Here is a 25,717-nt window from a genome sequence, read left to right on the forward strand (position 1 = left end):
AAAGTGGATTAAGAAAATGTCACAAGGCTCTTGTGAAGTTCAGATTTCAAAAACGGACATAATGCTATTATTAGTGATGCTAATGATTAAAATCTGACTGAGCGCCCTGAAATATGCAGTGTTCGGTGGTGCTTAAACACTTTCTAGGTGTGGCGAACTTGGACAAATGACTTAACCTCTCCAAAACACAATTTATTCTTGTGAAAATGGGATGATCACAATAAGATCTGCTCTCGTGAGGGCGCTGTGAAGATTTAATGTGATCGTGATGCATATAAAGTGCTAATCAACAATTACCAATACACAATGTGCCAGGTCTTCATTCAATCCCTGTGCCCTGAGTCGGTTCTCTCACCACTCTACCCGCTGATGGCTGAACAGCACTGTGGGTCACCTCTGCCCTCCCCTCTCTGATGACAGTGCCTCCTTCCTTTCTGAATGACTGTGGCCTGCCTTCTCTCTACCACTGATAAGGCAGTGGCACCAAACAAAAAAAACAAAACCACTGTTTTTTCTTTCTCCCTCCCTACAAATTATTTTTAAACATTTGTGGTCATGACAGCAGCAAATCAACAAGTGCTCAGCTGCTGCCCCATTATCGGAACCCATTTCCCTGTGGCTGTCTCCTCCTCAGTAGTTCTTGTCATTGCTGCGACCAAACACCCCCTGGGGAACACTAGGTCCAAACGGTGAAGGCTGCCTTCAGCCTGGTTTACAAAGGTTGCAAGTTCTAAAACAAGAAGTTTCTTCTGAAGCGAACTGATCACCAAATCAAGCTGAGGTCTGGAGACAAAGTCAATTAAAAAATCATAAAAACAGGGAAGTTGGGAGTGTACTGGGGGCAGGGAGATTTGAGGAAGGAGGACTTAAAGGAAGAGTTCCCTAAAGTCTACCTACAACAATTAAAAAAGTACAAAGTGTCCTCTGAAAGGAAATCTTGCAAAAGAATCCATGCAGTGATGAGGTATAAAATGCTAGAAAGTTCTGGAAGAATATGCAAGAAATGGCAGTTTCCTCTGAGATATCTGAATATTTTACTAAGTTGCCTTACCTTTACTTACAACTTAGAAAAGGAAAAAAAAAGAACTATTTCTAAGGCTCTCCTGTACGTAACCATTGGGAAGAGAGGACTGTCCAAAATCTCCATTTCTATGAGAAAACAGAAGCAATAAAGTGGAGGGACTTGCTTAAGGCCAGGAAGTATATGGCAGAGGTGGGACCTAAACTTCTTTCTTCCAAATCCAAATCTGGAGACCTCAAGGCTCAGGTGACTGAGAAGGTTCTATTGACAGGACAAAGCAGACATGAACTCCAAACTCATTTGGCTAGATTTATGAACCAAGAACAACCAGTCATCTTAGAAAAGATACAAATCCCCCCAAGGAGGGCCTAGGCCTGACCTCGCCAACTCTAGCAGAGATAGGAGCTGCTGGCTAGTGATGGGCCCTTGCTGCCTGGAAACAAGGAGTTAAAGGAGAGCGGAGGTGCTCCCCACGCCTGTAGATGGTGTATAGGCATAGTCCTGCAGCCAAGTCTGGGGTTTAGAGATACTTCCTGTCTTTCAAGTGTGGCACAGTGGGAAAAGGTCAAGTCCAACTATGCAAATTAGCACCACCTAGATGGCTTTACATAGGCCTCAAATCCTATCCTATATAATAAAAGCCTAGTATGCTAAGTGTCCGACCGTTAGTTCCACCGTTTGACTTCGCTATGACGTGCACTGACCACCAGGGGCAGACGCTCTGACAGGTAGGTTAGCTTGCTGCTGGGGTCTGGCCGATTGGGACTGGGCTAGACGGGCCGTACACGCCCTGGAGCTCTCCCCTGGAGCTCTCCCAGGGTCCCTCTCCAGCCCCGATTGTGCACTGGGCCTCTAGTTAATTAATAAAGCCTTAAGTTAAGAACTGGCAAGATTCATCCTGGCCAAAGCTGCTTGATGGTTAGTGTCTGCACAGGCACCAAACACGTGCCTGGGTTGTGGATTCACCCCCTTCCCCAGTTGGGGCATATGCAGGAGACAACCAGTCAATGTGTCTCTCTCACATCAATGCTTCTCTCTCCCACTCTCTCTGAAAAGCCATGGAAAAAAATTGATTAAAATTGGCAAGATTCTCCAAACAGGACAGGTGATTGCAGCAATCAATCAACCTACATCTACCAAGCCCTGTTCTACGTCAGGCCTGTACTGGACAGTCAAGAGATGAGGAGCTATGGTCCCTGCCCTCAAGTCAGTCCTGTTGTCCAGAGGGTGGGATGGGATTACAGAGGAAGAAAACCCAACTCAGATAAGTGAGTTAAGTTTTGGAGGTAACACCAGAGCAATAAAGATAAGAGGGAAGGGCCAAAGCAGGTATTCCAGGGGGAAGGAATATAACCGTGTATAGAAACGAGACTGGCAGCATGAGATGACAGCTGTTTGGGGGATAACAAGTAGTTCGACATGAGTGTAGGGTTCAAGGAGGGCAGAAGGGATGGAATGAGAAAAAAAGGTCAGCTGGCCCTAGGTCTGGGATGTTAACCCAGGAAGTCTAAATTGTATTCTGAAGGCAAAATAAAATCATGGAAGGGTTTTAGTTTTTCAGTAGACCAGTCTGGTAACTGAAAATGGATAAGGAGGAAGAGCTCTGAAGGCAGAGGGCAGCTGGGAGGCAATCAATCCTCTGGAAGAACTCCTGGCACATGAAGAGGAAGGACAGAGGGGTTTAGGTTGAACTTCATAGAGTGCTACAGAGGGTGCTTGCCTGGGACTCTAAATGAACTTGATTAATGGTCTGCTGAAGAGAAAATGGTCAATGGGTTGGAAGAAAACTAAGTAACAGCTCAACTTGGAGCACCGGTCCAACAGACTCATTCCAGCTCCAGATGCACATAGGCAGCCCATTAGAACATTTTCTGGTTTATCTTTAATCCTTATTCTTAATCCAATCCACAACCAACTATAGAGTCAGCAGGAGAAAGTGACTCACCAAAGGCCACCACGGGATGTCCTCTGCCCCTCTAGGACCTGCCTCCAAGCCACTGTTTGTATTCCTAGTAAGGTCTTACCCAGCTCTAGACAAAAACTGAAGGCCTGTTTGCAGTTGGAAAGTTGTTTATATGCAAATACACCCCCTACAGTGGGCCTAACACTACTGTATGCCAAGGAAATACTTCTTGCAGAGCAAGGGACCAAGGTGGAGGCCATCCTGCCTTGCTTAGCAGTGGGGCTGTACTCACTACACCTGGCTTATCTGGGGGAACCTATATGGCTCCTTTCCAGAAGAACTGTACACAAAGAACATCAGGTTAAGACCTCCCACCCTCTGTAGCAATGATGAGGATACACTGGGTCCTTCCCATGGACCCAGTACAGATCAGAAAACCCTTTGCAGGTATTATTCAACCGGTCATCAAATATCAGGCTTGTCCCAGGTGCTGAGAACCGGCTTTTTTGGTTATTTAAAATTTTTTGTTGAATAATTGTAGAATCATAGAAAAATTGTACAGAATTCCCGAATAACTGCATTTAGATTCCCTAAATGTAAATATGCTACATTTGTCATTATTTCTTTATATTTTAATCTATACATTCCCATTTTTTCTGAATAATTTGAAATTCACCCCTAAATACAAGAACATTCTCTTACATAACCATAAAACAATTATCAAAATTACAAAATCAACACTGACATGAGTATTTTCATGTTATCTACAGACCTGTATCAAATTTGATCAATTGTCCCATTAACGCCCTTGAGAGCATAAAGAAAAATCTTCCCAGCTCTCAGATCCACTCCGGGATTCTACATGCCATTTCATTATCATGTCTCTTCATTCGCCTTTAATCTGGAATGAGGTTCCTCAGTTCTTTAGGATAATTTGAAGAGTACAGGCCATATTTTTTTTTTTACAGAATATTCTTCGATTCGAGTTTGTGTGATGTCTCTTTATAATAAATTCCGACTACCAACCCTGGACAAGAATTCCTGCGTGGTGCTGTATCCTTACACACTCTGGACAGGAAACCCTGTGTGTGTCTTTCTCAGTGCATACTATCAGCAGGCATGAGATCTATTTGTCCTATTCTTAGAATGCTAACTTTGATCTCTTGGTTGAGGAACAATCTGCCAGTGTTCTCTAAAGTAGTGGTCACCAACCTTTCGGACCACCGGTTGGTGAACACTACTCCAAAAGTTGCCTTAAACCAGCGGTCACCAACCTTTCAGACCTCACGGACTACCAGTTGGTGACCACTGCTCTAAAGTATCTCTGAGTATTAAAAAGCATCTTGGGCCTGGCCAGTGTGGCTCAGTGGTTGAGCATCAACCTATGAACCAGGAGGCCACAGTTGGATTCCCCGCCAGCGCACGTGCCCAGGTTGCAAGCTTGATCCCCAGTAGGGGGCGTGCAGGAGGCAGTTGATCAATGATTGTCTCATTGGTGTTTCTCTCTCTCCCTCCCCCTTACTCTCTGAAATCAATAAAAAAATATATGCCCTAGCTGGTTTGGCTCAGTGGATAGAGTGTTGGCCTACAGAATGAAGGGTCCCAGGTTCAATTCCGGTCAAGGGCACATGCCTGGGTTGTGGGCTCGATCCCCAGTGTGGGGCATGAAGGAGGCAGCCGATCAATGATTCTCTCTCATCATTGATGTTTCTTATCTCTCCCTCTCTGAAATCAAGAAAAAGTATATTTTAAAAAGAAATATAAAAATAAATAAAAAATACATTTTTTTTAGCCCTAGCTGGTTTGGCTCAGTGGATAGAGCATCTGCCTGCGAACCAGTGTCCTGGGTTTGATTCCGGTCAAGGGCACGTACCTTGGTTGCAGGCTCCTCCCTAGCCCAGGCCCTGGTCAGGGCTTATGCAGGTGGCAACCAATCGATGTCTCTCTCTCATTCCAATGTTTCTCTCTTTTCCATCCACCTCCCTCCCTTCCACTCTGTCTGAAAATCAATGGAAACAATATCCTCGGTGAAGATTAAAAATAATAAATAAATAAAGTAAATAAGTAAGTAAGTAAAGCATCGTGGGAGGCGACAACCAACCCGTTTACAGCACACTTTCCCATTAGTTTTAGCATCCATCAATGACTCTTGACAATTTTTAGCACTACGGTGAAAATACAGATATTTTATCTGTACCATTCCTGCTTAATTTATTGTTATTCTACTATAAAAAATAACTTTCTTCTTTCCCCCATTTATTTACTTGTCAGTAGACTCATGGGTTCTTATTTTATTCTATGTTTATGGGTTATAAACTATTACTACCATTATTTATTTGATCCTTTAATTGGCCCAAAAAGCTGACTCCTGGGTCCTGTTGATACAACCCATCATTCTTTGAGCATTTCCCTATTTTTTGGCATAGCAGATATTCCAAGCTCACCTATAATTTTTTTACCCCAGCCCCAGAATCAGCCATTTCTCCAAGGATCCCTGTTTTCTTGGATACGAACAATTATAATCTGGATATGAAGTGGGTTCATTGCTACTGGAGTGTCTTTGCTTCTAAGCCCTCTCAACAAATGGTAGAAAATATATATGCATAAATATGAAAACTTACATACACACATCTATTTCTATAGCTACAAATAAAAAACCATGGCTTCACCTGATGACTCAAATTCCAATCCAATCCCACAGGGTTTCTTCTAGCCTTTCCCACCTTCCATATTTACAGAAACTCCTTTTTCTGGCAATAAACAAACAAACATTATCCACAATACACGGGTGGGGCAAAAGTAGGTTTACAGTTGCTCGTATGGAAAATAATAATTAATAACTAAAACAAGAATAAACTGCATTTCACATATTCATAACTATAAACCTACTTCTGCCCCACCCTGTACTTACCTATTTATTTGCTCAATTCTAGAATACATAGTTTCAGAATTAGTAACCCATATAACTGTGAAAAACAAACCTACTAACCAGAATTCAGTATTTGTTTATAGTTTTTTTCTTTAGTACATGTGCTAGTTCCTTTTTTTCCTATAGTAATGCCCCCATTTGACACACTGGACTTAATCAGCCCTGGCCAGGAAGCTCAGTTGGTTAAAGCATCATCCCAATACACCAATGTTGTAGATTCCATCCCCAGTCAGGGCATATAGAAGAATTAACCAATGAATGCATAAGTAAGTAGAACAATAAATCGATGTTTCTCTCTATCAAATTAATTAAAAGCTATTTTTTTATTGTTTAAAGTATTACATGTGTCTTCTTTTTCCCTGATTGACACTCCCCCGGCCACTCTCACCCACGAGGGCAAGCCCCAAACGCCCCAGTGTCTGTGTTCACAAAATTTTTTAAAATAGTAAATCAAGGCTTTGACACTGGACATGAGTTGCCATTCCCCTGTAGCAATGGACTCCCTCTAACTGGCTGACCCTTCAGAAACGTGGGGCTTTACAGAAATGCGGCGATGCCAGACAGTCCTACTTATTCTGACTCAGTCAATCTGAGCTAGAACCAGGGAATCTGTATTTTACAAATGTTCCCAGAGAACCACTGGCTGTAATATAAAAAGCCTAAAAACAGGGCCCTGATTATCTCCTTTGGCCAGTTCCCTCCCAGATCCAGTCTCACGGGGACATGGTCCTTGCAGTGCTGCCTGCCTTGCCTACACGTCTGCTCCTCTGCCTGCAACAGTCTCACGTCTCTTCACCACCTAGCAAATACCAAGCCTTTAAAATCCAGCTCAGAAGTCTCCTCCTCTATGAAGACTTTCCAACTTCCCAAACATGGCCACACCCTCAGTTCCCTGAGCTCCCATAGTTTGCTTTTGATTATGAAATAATTCGCACACGCTGAAAAACAGACCAGCACAACATGACAGCTTTTTCCATTGCCTTCTGTTACAGCTCTCCTCGAGAGAAGTACAATTATCTGTGTTTGTCTTTTCCACTGGCAACAAGACTTCCTCTTCCTCCTCTGATGATTCTCAGGCACGGGATCTGGCACACAGCAGGTGCTCAAAAAATGTTTGGTCTAAGATTATTTGCAGCTTTAACCCTGTGGCTCAAAGATGGCCTAAGTTCTTTTCCATGAATCTTCAGAACTGAGACTAAGAAGGATTCTGTGCTAAGTAATTCTCAGAGATGAAGTCCATTTCTTCCTGCTCTGGACTAAACCTGCCTGTTATTGTTCATGCTGGTAAGTGAATGCTGTTTCCATACTAGACCTGATATTTTTAGCACTCCTGTTATGATAAACTCACACTAACCTCAAAAAGAACAAATCAAAGTCAACTTTTTGCCACAGGAAACCAGCTCATGCTTAATGTTTTGCAACATGCCATGGGAGAATAATAAAAAGATGAGACCTTTTGCTCACAGATGGAGAGGCCAACACTCAAGATAGTGGAAAAATGCAGCAGGAAGCGTTCAGTCTGGCCACTATCTTCTTAAGTAAACTGGAAAAACACTCAGCACCCAAACAAGGCAAACACACGCACATGGAGGCAGGGCAGCTGCTTCCCCAGACGCTGAATTGTGTATGGGGCAGTAAGAACCATCTACATGTGAGGGGCGGGCCGGGACCAGGACGGCACTGGAATCAAAAGCCTGCTGGGTGCCCGGGGAAGCAGACAGATGAGAGGATCCTGCGGGGTCACCAGGGCTGGCTGCGCTCCCTCTAGAGTGGAGCAAATGACCAGATAAGCAATAGCCCGTCACTCATGCCAAAAATATTTATCAAGCACCTACTATGTCCGCCAATGGTGAAACCAAGTCAGGTTCCCTGCAAGGTATTCTCAGGTGTGCATCACAGCCAAACACCTTGTCCTCACTAGGAATTCCTAAGGCAGGTGGATCAGTCACATTCCTGAAGGGTCTGGGGAACAAATTCCAAGGACTGGGAAAAACTAAAAACTATTTACGTGACTTTCAGGATGAGACTGGTCACAAAACATGTCTGTATACTTTAAATGGGCAAACTTTCTGTTACAAATCATACCTCAATAAAAGCATAAAAATAAAAAATACAGAAAAACAAGACACACTTTCACTGACTATTTAGAATGAGAAGAGATTTCAGAGAGAGGCTGGCTAACATAGTCCTCCCATTTCTATAGGCGAGGAAATAAAATCCTGAAGAGGCAAACTGACTTATCTATGCCCAAGGTCACAGAGACAGATGATGGCAAGTGTATTTGGCAGAAGGCAAGTTCACCTGTGGAAGCTGCTATGTTCTCCTGGGTAAGTCCAACAAGGTCAAATTACAGGAGAATCTCAGTTCTATGAATGGCTGAGTAGAAAACTGAAAGAAGTATTTCTCTGAATATAAGAATAAGGTGCCCGACCAGCGTGGCACAGTGGTTGAGTGTCAACCTATGAATCAGGAGGTCATGGTTCGATTCCTGGTCAGGATACATGCCTGGGTTGCGGGCTTGATCCCCAGTGTGAGATGTGCAGGAGGCAGCTAATCAATGATTCTCTCATCATTAATGTTTCTATCTCTCTCTCCCTCTCTTTTCCGCTCTGAAATAAGTAAAAATTAAAAAGAGCTCTTTTCTGGTTTTTGCAGTTCGAGGAACCATGAGCAGCAAAGTCTCCTGCGACACCCTTTACGAGGCAGTGCGGGAGGTCCTGCACGGGAACCAGTGCAAGCGCCAGAAGTTTTTGAAGACAGTGGAGCTGCAGATCAGCCTGAAGAACTATGACCTCAGAAAGACAAACGCTTCTCGGGCACCGTCAGGCTTAAGTCCACGCCCCACCCCAACTTCTGTGTGTGTGCTGGGGGACCAGCAGCACTGTGATGAGGCCAAGGCCATGGACATCCCGCACATGGACATTGAGGCGCTGAAGAAACTGAACAAGAATAAGAAACTGGTCAAGAAGTACGATGCCTTTTTGGCTTCAGAGCCTCTGATCAAACAGATCCCACAAATCCTGGGCCCAGGCCTGAATAAGGCTGGCAAGTTCCCTTCCTTGTTGACCCACAATAAGAACATGGTGGCCAAAGTCTGAGGTGAAATCCACAATCAAGTTCCAGATGAAGAAGGTGCTGTGTTTGGCAGTGGCTGTTGGCCATGTGAAGATGACAGATGATGAGCTTGTGTACAACATCCACTTAGCTGTCTATTTCCTGGTGTCATTGATCAAAAAGAACTGGCAGAACGTTCGGGCTTTGTACATCAAGAGCACCAAGGGCAAGCCCCAGCGCCTGTACTAAGGCCCAGCTAATAAACCATACTGCCACCGTTAAAAAAAAAAAGAATGAGTTGATGTGCTCACAGAATCAGCTTAATGCTTACAAGCTGAGGGCTCTAAGCTGCTGACAGTAACCAGGGAATGAGACACAAGAGCATGTCACTTTATTTCCAGAACCTTACTTAGTCCACCAAGCAGGCACCAGCCAAGAAACTCCCAAGGAAGCACACCAGGCCCTGTGCTCACTACGTCTGGAACACTCCTTGTAGTTCCAGCTGCAGCACCTCTGGAAAGACATAGCAGAGCTCCGAAAGACCAAGAGGGAGACAGGGGGAAAAATCACACCAGGGATGTGCACATAGCAACACTCAAGGAAGGTCAGGACTTGTCATCTGCTGCAAAGAGAAAAGCCGGGGAAAGGTTCGATATCCAACCTACCCAGGAACGGCACTGGGTGTGGTGTAAAGTAACCAGACCCTGGAGGACTCAGGAGGCTTGGGTTTTAGACCTACGGCCACCACTAATGCATTGCATGATCATGGCAAGTCACACCCCTTCTAGGCCTCATTCTATCCTAAAAAGAGAGAGTGAACCTATTAGAACTGAGAAGTATGTTCATTTTGCATGACAAGTCAGAGAGCAACTACAGGCGGTGGTGCTGTTTAAAGGATTCAAGGCTATGGGAAAGGGGCCCTTTGGTTCAACAGTGCTGGCCAATGACAAGGGCTCCTCCAGCCATTTCTCCACAGGTAAGGGATAGAGGTATGAGTGGGAAGCACAGATCTGCCATTCTTGGCCTAGACAATATGTGGGGTTGCCTCCTCCTTTTAAAAGTCTATGACTATAACAGAACTGTACATGTAAAAACGGTTAAGATGCTACATTTTATGGTATTTTTTTACCATAATAAAAACATTCTGTGACTATTAACTAATAACATAGTTTTTAATCACCAAATCCAAAGTGCTGAAACTTGAAACTGGAAAGAACTAGTACTGTTTAGAAGAAAGAAGTAACCATATGGATATATATAGGGTGGGGCAAAAGTAGGTTTACAGTTGTTTGAGTGGAAAGAAAATAATTAAAAAATAGTAATACAAGAATAACCTGTGTTTTGCATACTCACAACTATAAACATACTTTTATCCCATCCTGTATTATCCAAAAAAGTATCACAGGCAGAAAATAAAACTCAACAGGATTGCTATGATACTGTTACAGTACTCAAGTATGGAATTAAGGGTAAACCGAGTCAACCCCCAAACTTCTACATGCAAAACAAACGAACCAACCAAAAAAAAGCACACAACTTCATGGACAACACAGGTCTGTAGGAGTTGATGTAGTAACCACCCAGCCTCATAAAGGCCCCCTGGGCAGCCCCGTGCTAGAGAGGAATCAGAGAGAGCCTCAGGGAATGTGAGGCTGTGGTTCAACATCACCCATCTGAAAAACTGGTGCAGCCAGCTCTGAAAGCCAAGTCTGTTTTAATTCCAAAGCTCAAGTCCTGAACAACCACACAGCAATGCCTGCCGTTCGGGCCATAGTGTTAAAACTCCTGCTTCTTCATCTGTTTCCTCATCTCGAGACACCAAACTGGGGATATTTTCACCCTGCTGACTTCATGTGGTGTGATGATGATTTGGATACATGAAAACTGCAAAAGGTTAGATCAGGGTTTCTCAACGATGGGGAGCTGTCCTGTGATACTTAGCAACATCCCTGCCCTCTCCCCACTAGATGCCAGCAACATCTCCCCTCACCCTACCCCCACAGCTGGAACAACCCAGAAATGTCCCCAGACACTGCTAACGTACTACTCTGGCAGGCAAAACTGCCCCTGGTTGGAAATCACCACATCATGGTAAACTCAAATACCAGTTGACCAATGTGACTAATTTATAAGCAGCAGCTATACCCAAAACCTTTGCAAAAGGACAACTACTTTTTACAGAGGGCTTTCTATGCGCCAGGCACTGAGCAATTAGCTTCTCCCAAAGGGCTGACCCCATGCTCTCTCTGAACTCCAGACCCAGGCAGGAGGGTGCTGCTGTGACTTCAGTTAGCACTTCCTTGCTGAACTGCCCCAGGCCTTAGAAGAGGCTATTTTCTGAGTCTTGCACTCACATGCAGAAGACCCATTCCTACTTAACCCATTTCATTATTGCTATACAAGTGGATACTAAGTGCTTCAAAATAGTTCATCCCCCAACTTTCCTTGTCCCCAATCGGGTCAATACCATTAATTACTATGGGAAGAGCTTTACTCATCAATAATGTAAAGATAAACTTCAGCCCTGTCTGATGTTCTTGTTTATTAAGGAGGCTTTACACAGCTTTCCGTATTTCCCTTTGGATAACTAGCACGCACAGCCTTCGCCTGTGCTGACTTGGAGGGGGATTTCCTGGAGTCTGCACAGACAAAGGGAAGGAAGGAGGAGGGATGCAGCTCTCCTCTCTTCCCTGGGGAAAGAAGACCAAATACTGTCTAAATGCAACCAAAAATGCTTGGTAAGTTGTATGAAGAAAAGCTACCTCTCCACATATAGAAAGGTGCTGTTTCTGCAGAGACACCGCCTCTTGCAGGCCTGGGTGAACACATGGCGCCTGGGACCGGTGACTGGGGGCCTCCAATACCATGTCGGTGCTACATGAACTGGTGAACTGGGCGTGGAAAAGGAAGGTGGGAAGCACATCCCCAAAAGTACAAAAATGTCAAGGGGATTTTTTCTCTCTCTACTTTTCTGGCATTTTCTGCAGTAAATATGAGTTACTTTTACACTAATTAACAAACGGGTATTTTTACATGTGCTTGCAGTATAGCTGAGAATATGAGTCACCTTTATCTCCCTGTGCCTCAGTTTCTTTGTCTATAAAAAAGGGTTAGTAATAGTATCTATCCCCAACAGCTTGTGCTAAGCACTCAATGTTAGTGATTATTATTTTTAAAATAACATTAAAAAAATTAATTAAAAGTGCCAGGCAGAAGGAGCCAAACAATACTTAGCTAACAGCCCTTGCTGCCCCCCTACCCCCTGCCCCAGTAAGGAGGGAGGAAGGGAGAGAGAGATCTACCTTTCAGGAGAGGAAAACTGGTTTGGGGGCCAAGGAAGAACTCTGTAGAGGGACAAGTGGTGCTGAGAAAATGTTTGATTTATGACACTGTTATCTCAGGCTCAACTTAAGAGGGTAGGTCATTTCAACAAATAAAAAAAGAAATTTAAAAAAGCAAAAATCATTAAGAAACCAGAGCTTGCCGAAACCGGTTTGGCTCAGTGGATAGAGCATCGGCCTGCGGACTGAAGGGTCCCAGGTTCGATTCCGGTCAAGGGCATGTACCTTGGTTGCAAGCACATCCCCAGTGGGAGGTGTGCAGGAGGCAGTTGATCGATGTTTCTCTCTCATCGATGTTTCTAGCTCTCTATCCCTCTCCCTTCCTCTCTGTAAAATATCAATAAAATATATTAAAAAAAAAAAAAAAAAAAGAAACCAGAGCTCAATGACGGTCCTCGTCTCCATTCACTCAGATGTGTGGCCACTGAGAATCAGCTAATGAGGAACCTAACTCAGGGAGAACATCAAGAAACCATCCGGACTCTGCAGCCACATATGCAGAAATCAAAGCCCAAAGCGCTCCTGCCTCACCGGAAGCCTCGAGCCCTCACCTTGAAGGAGAAAGTAATCCGAAGTTGTGCGCTTCAGAGCGGCCTTTGCTTTGTCGCTGCTCCAGTCCACTTCCAGTGCTTCTTTAATGGAGCAGAAGACCACTTTCTGTTGGAAAAAAAGGCAAAACTGCTTAGGGATAAACTATGCTTGGTTTTAAATCACAAGGCAGTATAGCTCTTCACCATTTAGAGAAATGTCATTATCTAAGGTTTACTGTTCATTAAAAGAAGCTGAGGCCCACTCAAATCCAATAAACGTTTATTAAGCACTTACTGAGTGCTCCTCTGGGCCCTGGGACACAGCGGTGAACAACATACTCCCTGCCTTGAAGGAAGACAGAGCAAAGCTAAAGTCCTAACACCATTCTGGCTCTTTCTTTAACTGGGTGTATTTACACTACAGAAATATTTGCACAAGCGAAGAAAAATATGTGTCTAGAGATATTCAATAAAAGTTTTCTTAATAGTAAATAACAAACAAAAATAAATGTTTCTCAGTAGAGGCATGTTTGTTGCTGATGATGGATGACAATACTAATAAGTAACAGCAAGAAAAAGAATAACGGGATGGCCTAACTGGTTTCGCTCAGTGGATAGAGCATCAGCCTGCGGACTGAAAGATCCCAGGTTCGATTCCGGTGGTCAAGGGCATGTACCTTGGTTGCAGGCACATCCCCAGTAGGAGGTGTGCAGGAGGCAGCTGATTGATGTTTCTCTCTCATCGATGTTTCTAACTCTCTATCCCTCTCCCTTCCTCTCTGTAAAAAAATCAATAAAATATATTAAAAAAAAAAAAAAAAAAGAATAACGGGATGAAATGAAAGCTGCAGGCTATGGAAATGGAAACGGCATTTGCAAAAGCCTTGTGGTAGGAGAAGTATGGTAAAACCTATTAGACTAAACCAAATAATCTTGGAAAATGCCATAATATAGATTTTAAAATATAAACAATTAAATATGAATGAGAAAATGGTTTCCCTTTCCTGAACAATTCCATCCAAAGTCATTTACTGGGACTGAGGAAGGGCAGGAAAGAGTGTGTGTGGATGAGCTGGGGGCCTGGCTGGAGGAGACAGAGCATGGTAAGGAGGGCTTCCCCAGGGACAGCAGTGAGAGAATGACTATATCCACAGACTGGATGCAACTAGTAAATAAATATACTGAGAATCTGGGAAGCCAGGCTTCTCCATGTCAGAGAAGAGAATTGGAAATATGGGGAGAAAACTAGAATGAAGTCTGTGGTTTTTGGTATAAACTCATTTTCAATATATGGACAGATAAAGAAATAAATGTAGATGCAGTACCCTGAAACAAGGAAGTGCTCAAAGAATGATGGGGACATGAAACAGAAAACAGGACACAACTTAAAGAAGTGCCCACTGGTCAAATCTGGAACAATTTGAGGATCAAAACAAATAATACTAGATTGCAACACTTTAAATATAGAATCCATTAGTCCACAGACCTAAAATTAATCAAGTTTAATGAGGAATGGGATATTTACATATTTTCAAAATACCTCTCTATAAAATACATATTAGTCACACAGGGAAAAGAAGAATTGTATTCAAAGAAGTCTGGCAGACATAATCTCACGCAAATGATGACAGTGAACATTAGCAGTAAAGGGCGTATGGAAATCATGCACCAGACCACAGAACGTGACGAGAAGCGTCCATACCGTGATATTTTTGCCAGAAAGTGTAGCTGGAATCTAATCACAAGGGAACATCAGATGAACCCAAACTAAGGGACATTTTACAGACTAACTGGCTCGTAATTTTTAAAAATGCCATAAAAATCTAGATGCACGCACGATCCTGAACTAGACCCTTCTGCCAAAGGGACATGATTGGGGCAACTGGCAACACTGGAATGGGGCCTGAGGATTAGTGGCAATGATGTGACTGGATGAGTTTCCTGATTTTAATGGTTGGTTTGTGGTTATGAAGAAATGACTTGTTTGAGAAAATACAAACTGAAATATCTGGGCATGATGGTGGGTCATTGTGCTGGCATCTTCCTCTCTGATAGTTACTTTTACTGGGTTTAAGATGGGTGTGTATAAATAATTTCAAAACTTACAGAGGTATGGGTTCTCTCTTCTCTTTCTCTCTCTCTACACACAAACACACACACACACACATACACACAAACAGAGGCATCATACAAATCTCTTCCCCCCCCCCCGCCCCCATATTTAAAACAGAGAAAGAGGGGAGAGAGAGAGAGAGAGAGAGAGAGAGAGACTCAAAACAACAAGAGTATAATTTAGGAGGCTTACTGAACCAAGATCTATCAGCTACCAGGCAATTTACACAGCTTAGTAAGGACCAAAATGGATATTATAAACGAAATTCCAAATTGTTAATGATTAAACACACTCAAAGTTTAATTTTTTTTTAATCCTCACCCGAGGACATGCTTAGAGAGGAAGGGGGGGGGGGAGAGGGAAAGAGGGAGCGGGGGAGGGAGGGAGGAAGAGAGAGAGAGAGAGAGATTGAGAGAGATGGGCTGCCTTCCGTATATGCCCCGACCTGGGATGGAACCCACAATCCAGCTATGTGCCCCAACCGGGAATCTAACCAACAACTTTTCGGTGCACAGGATAACCAACTGAGCCACATCAGTCAGGGCTAAATAGTCAAGGCTTTTTTTAAAAAAAATGTTTTTATTGATTTCAGAGAGAAGAAGGAAGAGCATGAAAGAGAATCACTGATTGGCTGCCTCCTGCATGTCCCCTACTAGGGATCAAGCCCGAAACCTGGACATGTGCCCTGACCAGGAATTGAACCATGACCTCCTGGTTCATGGGTCCATGCTCAACCACTGAGCCACACTGGCCAGGCAATAGTCAAGGTTTTTAAGGTGGCTTTCTGCCTCTGGGCTGGTATACAAGATGTCTACAGTGCCCTCAAACTGTTGGGTCAATGGGTCTGTTTGACCCCAAAAGTTAAGTCATGCTGTCAGCCTAGTGACATTTAATGCCTTATACAGGCTGCCAGCCCCTTCTAATGAGTCTTAAACACAGACCAAGCCATCAGCAGTATGCTGGGAATGCTATCATAATGAGGAAACAAAGTTTTATCAGATTTTAAAAACCATCAAGACCTTCATTCAGAGGTTCTGTAGTTTGCCTCACTAAGAACAATGCTAAGAATCCGCTGGTCTATTAAGCCACTGATGATGAATGAGAAAAAAAAGCTGCGTTTTAGTCTCAGTCCCACCTCTAACACTGGGACAAGAGTACCAATGAAAACCCATACAACACGTCTACATGTTTAGTTTTAAATCAAACTAGGAAGCCACTAAGTAAAAGATATTGTATTCTCCTGCCTTAACAAACAAATATACCTTCTCCACAGCCAGCCACCTGGAAGATCAGGTTCAAATTTGGAAATCTCATACTCCTTGGAGTTCTCTGCCAGAACAAGGTGCACCGGGAACGCTGTCCCCCAGTTTTCCCTTCTCTTGTAGCTTTGTCCCCTCAGCTCGTCCTTTCCCACCAAAACCTGCTCTCCCCTCCTGGCCTCCCTCCCCCACCAGGTGTAGGCATGTAGACACTGTGATAAGGCCTGCACTCCAGAGGCAGGTCAGGGAGGAAGCCCCAAAACGCCTGGGAAGTAAGCCTGGGCTGTCTGGGTAGGAAATTCCGGGGTCCCAGGCATCCAGAATGTGGTCTAGAACTGAGGGCAAAGGCTATGGGCCCCAGTGGACACATCTTGATCCCATGGAATCCTCACCCTATGAGAGGAATGGCTGGAAGGAGGACAAACTGGGACCTTCTAGAGCACTAGGGCCAAGGACAGAGGCCCTTTTTCTTCCCAAAGTCTAGGACAGAACCATCCCAGTTTTGCCACTAAGTTGTGACCTCAGGCAAATGAATTTACCTCTCAGGCCTGACTGTGGCAGACAACTTTTAGGAAGTTCCCTGGTATCTGGGGAGGAGGCCCACAGTGGCCCTATCTGTAATATGTACTAGCCCTCCAGCCACAGGTGACAGAGCCAGTGGAGGGCCCATGGCCCAAGACTGACCAATCAGATTCTTTATCCTAGGGAGTGAGAATTTGAAAGTTGGAAGTGGAGCCATATTAATGGCAGGGCTCTTAAGAGAAGGGCCAAATTCCTACCACCAGCTGCCTGGATTTTTAACCTCCCAGATCACAAGTTATTCAATGCTTCTTGTGTTACTCCAGCCTGCCTCCAAATAATGCCCCCGCCCTTTGTTGTTGTTAATCCTCACCTGAGAATATTTTTTCCACTGCTTTTCAGACAGAGTGGAAAGGAGAGAGGGAGAGAGACAAACATCGACACATAGATGTGAGACACACTGACTGGTTGCCTCCTGCAGGCACCCTTACTGGGGGTGGGAAGGGAACCTGCAACCCAGGTACGTGCCCTTTACTAGGAATCGAACCTGCAACCCTTCGGGGCATGGGCTGATGCTCTAACTAACCACTAAACACACTGGCCATGGCTAATGTCCTTTTTTGTTGTCCAAACTACCAAAAGTCTACTATCGACTTTCACAACAATTAAAAATAAAACAAAACTTAACCAAGTCACCTAATCTGTAGTAGGACAGGTGCAAGAGGTGTTGCCTGTCTCACTCAGCTCACCAGCTCTGGGTTTATAAAGAGAAAACACACTCCACAGTGCTCTCAGGGAATGATGGATCTTTCAGGTGAAGCACCCAGGACAGTGTCTGCCGAGCAGGAGCATCCACCATCTACCTGAATGAACACACTCAAATGGGTACCTTTCACATTTCCCTTGCCCCTTCCACTTCTCCACTCCCTTGGCTCCGGAACCCTCTGTCTAGAATGCTTAACGCATTCTCCTCTGCTACCCACTCCTTCGTGGGCAATCCTGAGCCTTAAGGATTTCAAGCTCATAGTTCAGTTAAGACTAGTAACAAGCCCTCTTATACTCACTCTTATAGCTTCCAGAGGTAGGGACCACAGTAAAAGGCACAGCACCCAATAGACTAGATTGTCAATAAATACTTGTGAGCTGCTTCTCATTTGCCAAAAATCCCAACAGTAAATATAAAAGGTGAATTCTCCACATGGTCTATCGGCCATCAAGTTATGGGGTTGTGCTAGGCCATTTAGAAGTGTGGGAAACCGCAGTGACCTTGCCAATGTAAAAGGAGACTGGTTCAATAGATTACAGCAAGGCGATGTAAACCTGCTCTCCAAAGTAGATAAAAGTCTGGGAGTGCTGCCAAAACACATTGAATAAAAAAAGCAAAACACAATACATGTCATATATATTAGGTCATTATATGTCTTATATGTATTCATATCTTTTAATTAGTACTCCAACTTTATCATGCACAGAAAGTATTCTGAAAAGAACGTTATAGTAATTATTGGGGAACAGTGTTCACATTCTCTCAACTTGTTCTGTGTTTTCCACACCTGGGATGGTGAATAAATTTTACTTTTTAAATCAGGCTGAACATCTGTAACGTGATATAGTTCTGGATATAAAATAAAGTTGAATGTAAATCAGCATCAAATCAACTTTTAAAACTACAGGTTTCGCCTGGCCAGTTAGGCTCAATCGTTAGAGTATCGGCCTATGAACCAGAAGGTCACAGTTTGATTCCTGGTCAGGACACATGCCCGGGTTGCAGGCTCAGTCCCCAGTGGGACGTGCAGGAGGCAGCCAATCAATGATTCTCTCTCATCATTGATGTTTCTAACTCTCTCTCCCTCTCTCTTCCTCTCTGAAATCAATAAAAATATATTTTAAAAAATAAACATATGCATACCTTATTTAAAAAACAATACACTACAGGTTTCTAGGTCTAATTTCTGTACCTATTCATGGGAGACTGTAGTTTTTTAAAGAGCACTCTAACAGCAGATTTTTGGGGATGACCTGCTGCTCTCCCATACTGCCAGCAGTATTGGAATAAACGGCTCATATGATTCAAAACAAACATACAAACAAACAAACAAAAAAAGCACTCTTAACAAATGCCAACCACAACCGGAGACAGTTTTCACACTCTGCAGAGCGGCAAAAGGGCCTGAAGCTAGCACACTTACTGTCATATATTGCTGGCTTTGAAATGTAAACGGATAAAACTACTGGGGAGTAATTTAGCAGGCAGGGTCTGGTGAAGGTGAGGATGCACACATCCCAATTTTCATCCTAAGTATCTACCCTGGAGAAAGCACACAGGTGCCCAAGGAGGTTAGCTACACACACCAAACACTGACTGTGGCCACCCAATTTGTAACAGCAAAACTTACAGACCGAAATGCCCATCAAACAGCAGAACAAATAGTGATGTATTCATACAACCAATACTCTACAGCCGAGAGAGAGAGTGAGAGAGAGAGAGAGAGAGAGAGAGAGAGAGAGAGAGAGAGAGAGAGAGAGAGGAGAGAATGTCCTGCAGTGCTGTCCAAGAGAACTATCTGTGAGGATGAAACATCTTCTATCTTTGCAATACGGATGCCAATAGCCACATGTAGTTACCAAGCATATGAAATATAGTTAGAGAGGCTGAAGAAGCAAATTTTTTATTTAATTTTAACTAATTCCAATAGCCACATGTGGCCAGTGGCTACCAACATGGACAGGGAAGCCCGGAAACTACCGAGATATAACACTGCTCTTAAAAAGCAGGTGGCGGCATTCACAGGATATGTACCAATTCTTAAAAAGGTACACCAAACAATTCTTTATTGCTAGGAAACACATATGTAGTAAGAAGAAATGCATGGGAAGGAGAACCACAATGGAGGACAGTGGTTACTTATGTTGGGAGAGACAGACAGGGGTGAGCCCTAACCACACTGGTAATGCTTTATGCTCTAAGTTGGGGGTGGGTACATGGTTAGCTATATCCTTCTTGATTTATACCTACATCATCACACAATAAGTTCTATTCCACTAGTTAGACTTACAAACACACGATAAAACACCATGCCCAGCAGGGCTATATCCACCCTTTCAGGTACCTTATTAAGTCCACACAAATACCTGCAGCGCAGGGAAGGAGAGAGAGAAGCACACAGATTAGTACAATAGTACTGGAAATGTTAAGTTGAATAGTATTTCATTGTTATGTCCCAAAACTTGCATTGATGTGGCATTATTTTTGTGCATGAAATATCACACACACACACACACACACACACACACACACACACACACACACACTGGATTGTGCTGTGATTCTAGGAAGAACCCTCTCTCGTCACCCTTGGAGCCCAGAAACTTTCCCCTTGTGAGACAGGGCACCACCAGCACCCACCCCACACTTTACAACCATCAGACTTATAAAACCTGTTATCGGAATTCCACCAACCTTTCTGCAGCTTGCACCCTGCATTTCCCTGCCACCCCTCCCCCAAATCAAGTGATTCTGACAATTAGCAGCACTTGGGCCTGAAGGCTTTGGTCTAGGCAACTCAATGACTTCTACATATTTCTAGCCAAGTCCCTTGTCCTGTTTAGAATTTTGTTCTTGGCTTAGCTCAAAAACCTAAACTCTAGACCTAAGGTACATTTAGTTGATCACAAAGAAAGTTAATTCAATAATTCTTTTTTTAAATGACAATAATCTGCTCTAAAGCTATCATATTATACTGCAGGAACAGCCACAACTACACTGCACAGACATTTCCTGAATATGACTATACCAGGCCCTGTCTCGGAGTACAGCAGTGGACAGAACTGCCCCTATGGAGCTTAAACTCTAATGGGAGAGACACTGACAAGTGATCTGAAGGGGAATCATGGTTACAAATCAAGATGCTACATAAAAGAGGAGGAATGAAACTAGTTAGTCATGAGGAATGTTTCTTTAAGGATGGCAGTGAGAGGAGGATGACTGAGCTGTCAACAAACTGCGCAGGAAGGGGGAATCATAATAATGAATCACTACTCCACCGTGGAATTTCACAACTAATTCATGAGGAGAGTATTAACAGTGCCCAAATTAGTCACCTACTATTTTCAGAAGCAGAGGTAAAATTAAATCTGCATTTTTTAGCATGTTATGAACACATCCTACTTCATGATTAGTTTTTAAAGTGTGACCAGGGCAAGTAACCACCATCAGGCATCTACTCATGTCTGGCAGCCCCTAACAATAAAGAAACATGAGCAGCAAATGGGAATGTGATAATGGCTTCTCCCAAAGGTTTTTCCGAAACGATCCCCATGTTAACAATATTGTATCCCACCATCCTCCTAACAGTTCAAATTATCCTACAACTCCCAGGGGAATCACCTTGTAAGTCATAGGGTGAGCCAGTGCCCTTAGTCCAGCCGTGGGCAAACTACGGCCCGCGGGCCGGATCCGGCCCGTTCGGCTGTTCTATCCGGCCCGCGGAGCCGAAGAGCGGAGGGTTCTCTTGCTCTCCCCTCCGCTCCTTTACTTTGAATTTATATTAGTTCACACAAACACTCCATCCATGCTTTTGTTCCGGCTCTCCGGTCCAGTTTAAGAACCCATTGTGGCCCTCGAGTCAAAAAGTTTGCTCACCCCTGCCTTAGTCTCTGTCTATGCTCTCCCATCTGCTGCTTCTAAAAGCTGTGTGACCTTGGCAGGTCATTTAACTTCTCTTAGCTTCAGCATCATCTGTAAATGGTGACAACAGGACTGTATGTGATTCCCTGCACCCAAAACACTGCCTTGAACACAGTAGGCATTTTGCAACTCAAAGAGACGGAAAGAGCTGGCTGTTCTGGAGTGAGGAAAGCCAGAGTCACTCTGCCTTACATCTGTGCTTTTGGTTGATCCTGCTTCCTAGGACTGGTCCTGGCTTCAGTGCCCAACAAACTGGCCTTCACATGCCAATTCTAACAACTCTTTCTCTGGGAAACTTGAACACTTCCTCGCCACCAAACCATTACTGTGCTCTCTCCTTCATCCGCTGTGCATCCACTGTACATCAGCTTTGTGCCCAAGACCCAATTCTGGTGAAATCTGTTGCACGACTTCTCCTGGGCAGCAAAGGAAGCAAACAAACTACTAAGCACCTGTCTCTGGGCCATGCACTTCCCTACTGCTGTATTTATCATGATGGCCGTGTGCTAGAAAGGCCCCTGTCTTCCTAGACTGTGTGAAAACCACAACCTCTCTTTTCCCTCTTTGTTTTTTAACTGTTTCTAATTTAGGAGCACAATGCGTACCTTGAAGCAAAAGTGGCTTTACAACATTTGGACCCTAACCAGAAACCTTTCACAGGAAACAGGAAGTGGCTGCTTCCCCACCCCCATCCTGCACTCTGAGCATAACCCAACTAGTTATTCCATACAATTGAGGCAAAAGGACAGAATCGGAATCAAAGGATTTTTGAGTTGGAGGAAAACTTCCACGCCTCAGAACGGTCTCTGCCAAAACGGAGGACACGTACTAGTACAAGATGGCAAAGTCCTGGCCCAGACCTGTGCAGCCCAGTCCTTCCACAGCGCCCTTGGGGAGGCCGCACAAAGGCAAGGTCTGGAATCCCGGGGATTGTCATCAGGAATGCCCTGAATGCCTCGCAACCTTAAGGGCTCGAGGTTGGAATCCCAGCCTGAATTGTCCAAGGGAAACAGCTGACTAACAATGTCAGCTGGGCATATTTTGATACCTTCAACTTGGGTGCCATGTAGGAAGGGGCCGCACAAAGAGCTCTGTGACTGAGGAGCCCTAGGAATGGTACGCGAAGGCCTCCCAGTGCCTGCCAGGGCTGCCACATTCTCCTCATAGCTAGATAAAGTGGCTCCCAAAAGAGGCTTCCAGATCAGCCCCAGTGGGCACCATCAGAAGTGACTCCCGGGAAACTTCCAGCTGTGAAGGGCTAACAAAGCTAGGCACTCTCTATTTGAATGTGAAAGACCCGCCTCAATCAAAGAAGCCCTTAAGCCATAAAACCCTTCACACCAAGGCCAAGTGTCACACTTGTAAGAGGGTGTGATTTATAAATTGACAGCACCCACAAAGCTGCTTTTGTGCTCCTCCGTTAGTTAACAATTTATCTCCCCCCACCAAACTCACGGCGCTATTCAGACAAGGCTTGACTGGGCCTCAAGAAGAAAGGAAGAAAAAAAAGGACCCAAGTTTTGGCCAAAACACCAATGTTCACTCAAGATAATTATGGTCCTGTGAATAGACACTAAAATTAGGGCTTAATAATTCCTCTGTATCACACGCACAGCATCAAACTATTCCAGCACAAACATAAAGAACAAGAAAGAGAAAATCTCCAGCGAAGCCTTGCTGGAAACTTGAAGAGTTCCACTTCTGTGGTTTCTGCAGACTCTTTTGTGGTTTCTGCGCTCTTAGAATCCCCCTTTTAGAGCAATTTTAACTCAATGCTCTGACCAGCTGTTTTTCTTTCTCAACATTTAAATCTACAAAGCAAAGAGTAAATATGGGCTTGGTCGTATCTTTCCTCTCAGTTCGACAAAACCAATTCTGACCACTTCACCTGGTTTTCCCCACCACAAGATTCCACCACCAACTAGAAACCAGCGTCTCTGATTCCCTTTCCACTCCTCTTTTTAGAAAATGAATTTAAATTACTGCACTAATTCCAAGTAGAATCTAAGTATAAATTTAAAAGTATACACCTGGTAACATTTGCCAACCTTGAGGCCTTTGTTCTTAAAAGATTTGGTGAAACCAAAACTTTAAAGAAACAAAACAATTCAAGTTTAAACTGTCTCCTGCCCACTTAGGACTTTACTAAATGTCTACCAATCTCACTTTTCTTTAAAATAAAAAAACAAACAAAACGAAAGTAATGCTCTTTGGCCCTGGCTGGGTAGTTCAGTTGGTTGGAGGGTTGTCCAGATTCACCAAGGTTGCGGGTTCCATCCGCAGTAAGGGCACATATAAGAATCAACCAATGAATGCATAAATAAGTAGAACAAACTGATGTTTCTTTCTAAAATAAATTTTAAAAATTCATGGCCTTTGCTCAAAAAGAGTCTTTCTGATACTACTTCATACACCAGGGGTCCTATCAGTGGCCCACAGACCATGTAAGTCCTGCAAACATGTTCTCTCTCTCTCTCTTTTTTTTAAATATATTTTATTGATTTTTTACAGAGAGGAAGGGAGAGGGAGAGTCAGAAACATCAATGAGAGAGAAACATCAATCAGCTGCCTCCTGCACACCCCCTACTGGGGATGTGCCCACAACCAAGATACATGCCCTTGACTGGAATCGAACCCGGGACCCTTGAGTCTGCAGGTCGACGCTCTATCCACTGAGCCAAACCGGTTAGGGCAAACATGTTCTCTTTAGCCTCTGCTGTTGACAAGGACAGCATTGGTGAATAGGTTGGCAGTATTAAAAAGTTTGGGACAGAGCATTAAAAAAAAAACCACTACATTTCTTTTTTTTAAAGTATATTTTTATTCATTTCAAAGAGGAAGGGAGAGGGAGAGAGATAGAGAAACATCAATGATGAGAATCACTGATTGGCTGCCTCCTGCACACCCCACACTGGGTGGTGATCGAGCCCGCAACCTGGGCATGTGCCCTGCCTGGGAATTGAACCGTGATCTCCTGGTTCATAGGTCGATGCTCAACTATTGAGCCATGCTGGCCGCTCTACATTTCTGATTGTCTTAAAAATCACATCTGGCATCCTAGATCCACACATTCCCTCACAGCTCAGCTGGCACTACGCAGCAGCTACCCCCCTTTAAGTGGGACAAGCACTGACCCAGTCTATCCAGACCCTCCCTTCAAGCCCACCGTGCTGGCTTCCCTCCTATGCCACTGTAATTGCCTGTTCCCATGAGGCGCAGGGTTCCTGACCCCTCCCCCCAGAGTACACATACCTTTTTGACCATAGTTGTCTCAGATGAATCCAGTTTTGCTCTCTTGGTATCAGGGCCATCTTCTACTCCTTGGCTAACCTTGGCAACTTTGGTCTTCTCCCTAGACGGTGACAGGGAGGGAATCCAGTTCTACTCTAGGAATCATGCCATTAGAACAAATAAAGCATTACCAGCTCACAGAATGGGATGTTGGTTAAGAGCCAAAGTTTTGGAGTCAAACAGATCTGGGTTCAAATCCCAGCTTGGACACCGATTACCTGACGAGCCAGTCACCCACTACGTGGGGGTAACAATTGCTAACAAAAGATTCTCGAAATGAAATTCTGGTTCATACTGTGGTCCCTTGTAACCTCAGGTTTTTAATGTGATCATTTTCAAGTTTAAAAGATCCGGGTGGGGCTATTTTTACTGCGCTGGTGACAATTCTACACAGAACCCGAACTCAGCACTGTTGTGTTTCAGTTAAGTAGTGGCTTTTTCTTTTCATGTCTTTGATCTGGTTTCGTTCCTGTAATACAGCCACTGGATTTTGTGAGGGGGAATAATACGTGGTTTATGTACAAAAAAAAAAAAAAATGATTCTTGTAAGAAGAGAAATAACATACATTTATTTCTTAGCACACTGCCGAGTAAGCTCTCAATAAACTTTGTGAACGTAGCACTTGAATCATGAATTACTCTAACTAAATTCCTCCCTTCTGCCATGGGGAACTCACATTAAAATAATCTGGACTGCTTTCCTCTATGACTTCTTTCCTCTATGACTTCTTTATCCATTTATAATGTACCCAAAGAACTAGATTTTCTAAAGCCACAAAACGTTGGAGTTATGGGAGATCCTAAACATGTTTGTACTCCCCGCCATGTCAATTTTACAGGCAAGAAACTTGCAGACCAGAGAAATTTCAGTGACTTGCCTGAGAAGCTGAACTAAAGAAAGTTCTTACTTGGTAGGAAGCTCACCTGCCACACAGCAGGGTCTCTTTACCTCTCAATCTTTACCTCTCATGGGGGAAAGGGGGTGTCAGTGGTCAGAAAATTACAACCAAAAAAAGGCCAAGTCCTGTAGTTTTACAATACTGGTATCATCTTTCATCTAGATGCTACAA

The 25,717-nt window shown here is 43.9% G+C and overlaps 1 protein-coding gene and 1 pseudogene across 2 annotated transcripts in view; one reads left to right on the forward strand and one right to left on the reverse strand.

The window, feature by feature from the left end:
* SAE1 (SUMO1 activating enzyme subunit 1) overlaps positions 1–25,717 on the reverse strand; it is a 77,147-nt gene that overhangs the window by 21,468 nt on the left and 29,962 nt on the right. Inside the window, exons 5-6 of the mRNA XM_080645816.1 lie at positions 24,609–24,708; positions 12,800–12,905 (exon numbers count right to left, since the gene is read on the reverse strand). Of these exons, the coding sequence (XP_080501942.1) occupies positions 12,800–12,905; positions 24,609–24,708 (206 nt within the window). The remainder of the gene's footprint in view (positions 1–12,799; positions 12,906–24,608; positions 24,709–25,717) is intronic.
* On the forward strand, positions 8,520–9,156 carry LOC308235426 (large ribosomal subunit protein uL1-like; annotated as a pseudogene). The gene has a single exon. The product of its transcript is annotated as a large ribosomal subunit protein uL1-like (transcript).

Source organism: Plecotus auritus (genome assembly GCF_963455305.1).
Source record: "Plecotus auritus genome assembly, chromosome: 10".
Classification (NCBI taxonomy): Eukaryota; Metazoa; Chordata; class Mammalia; order Chiroptera; family Vespertilionidae; genus Plecotus; species Plecotus auritus.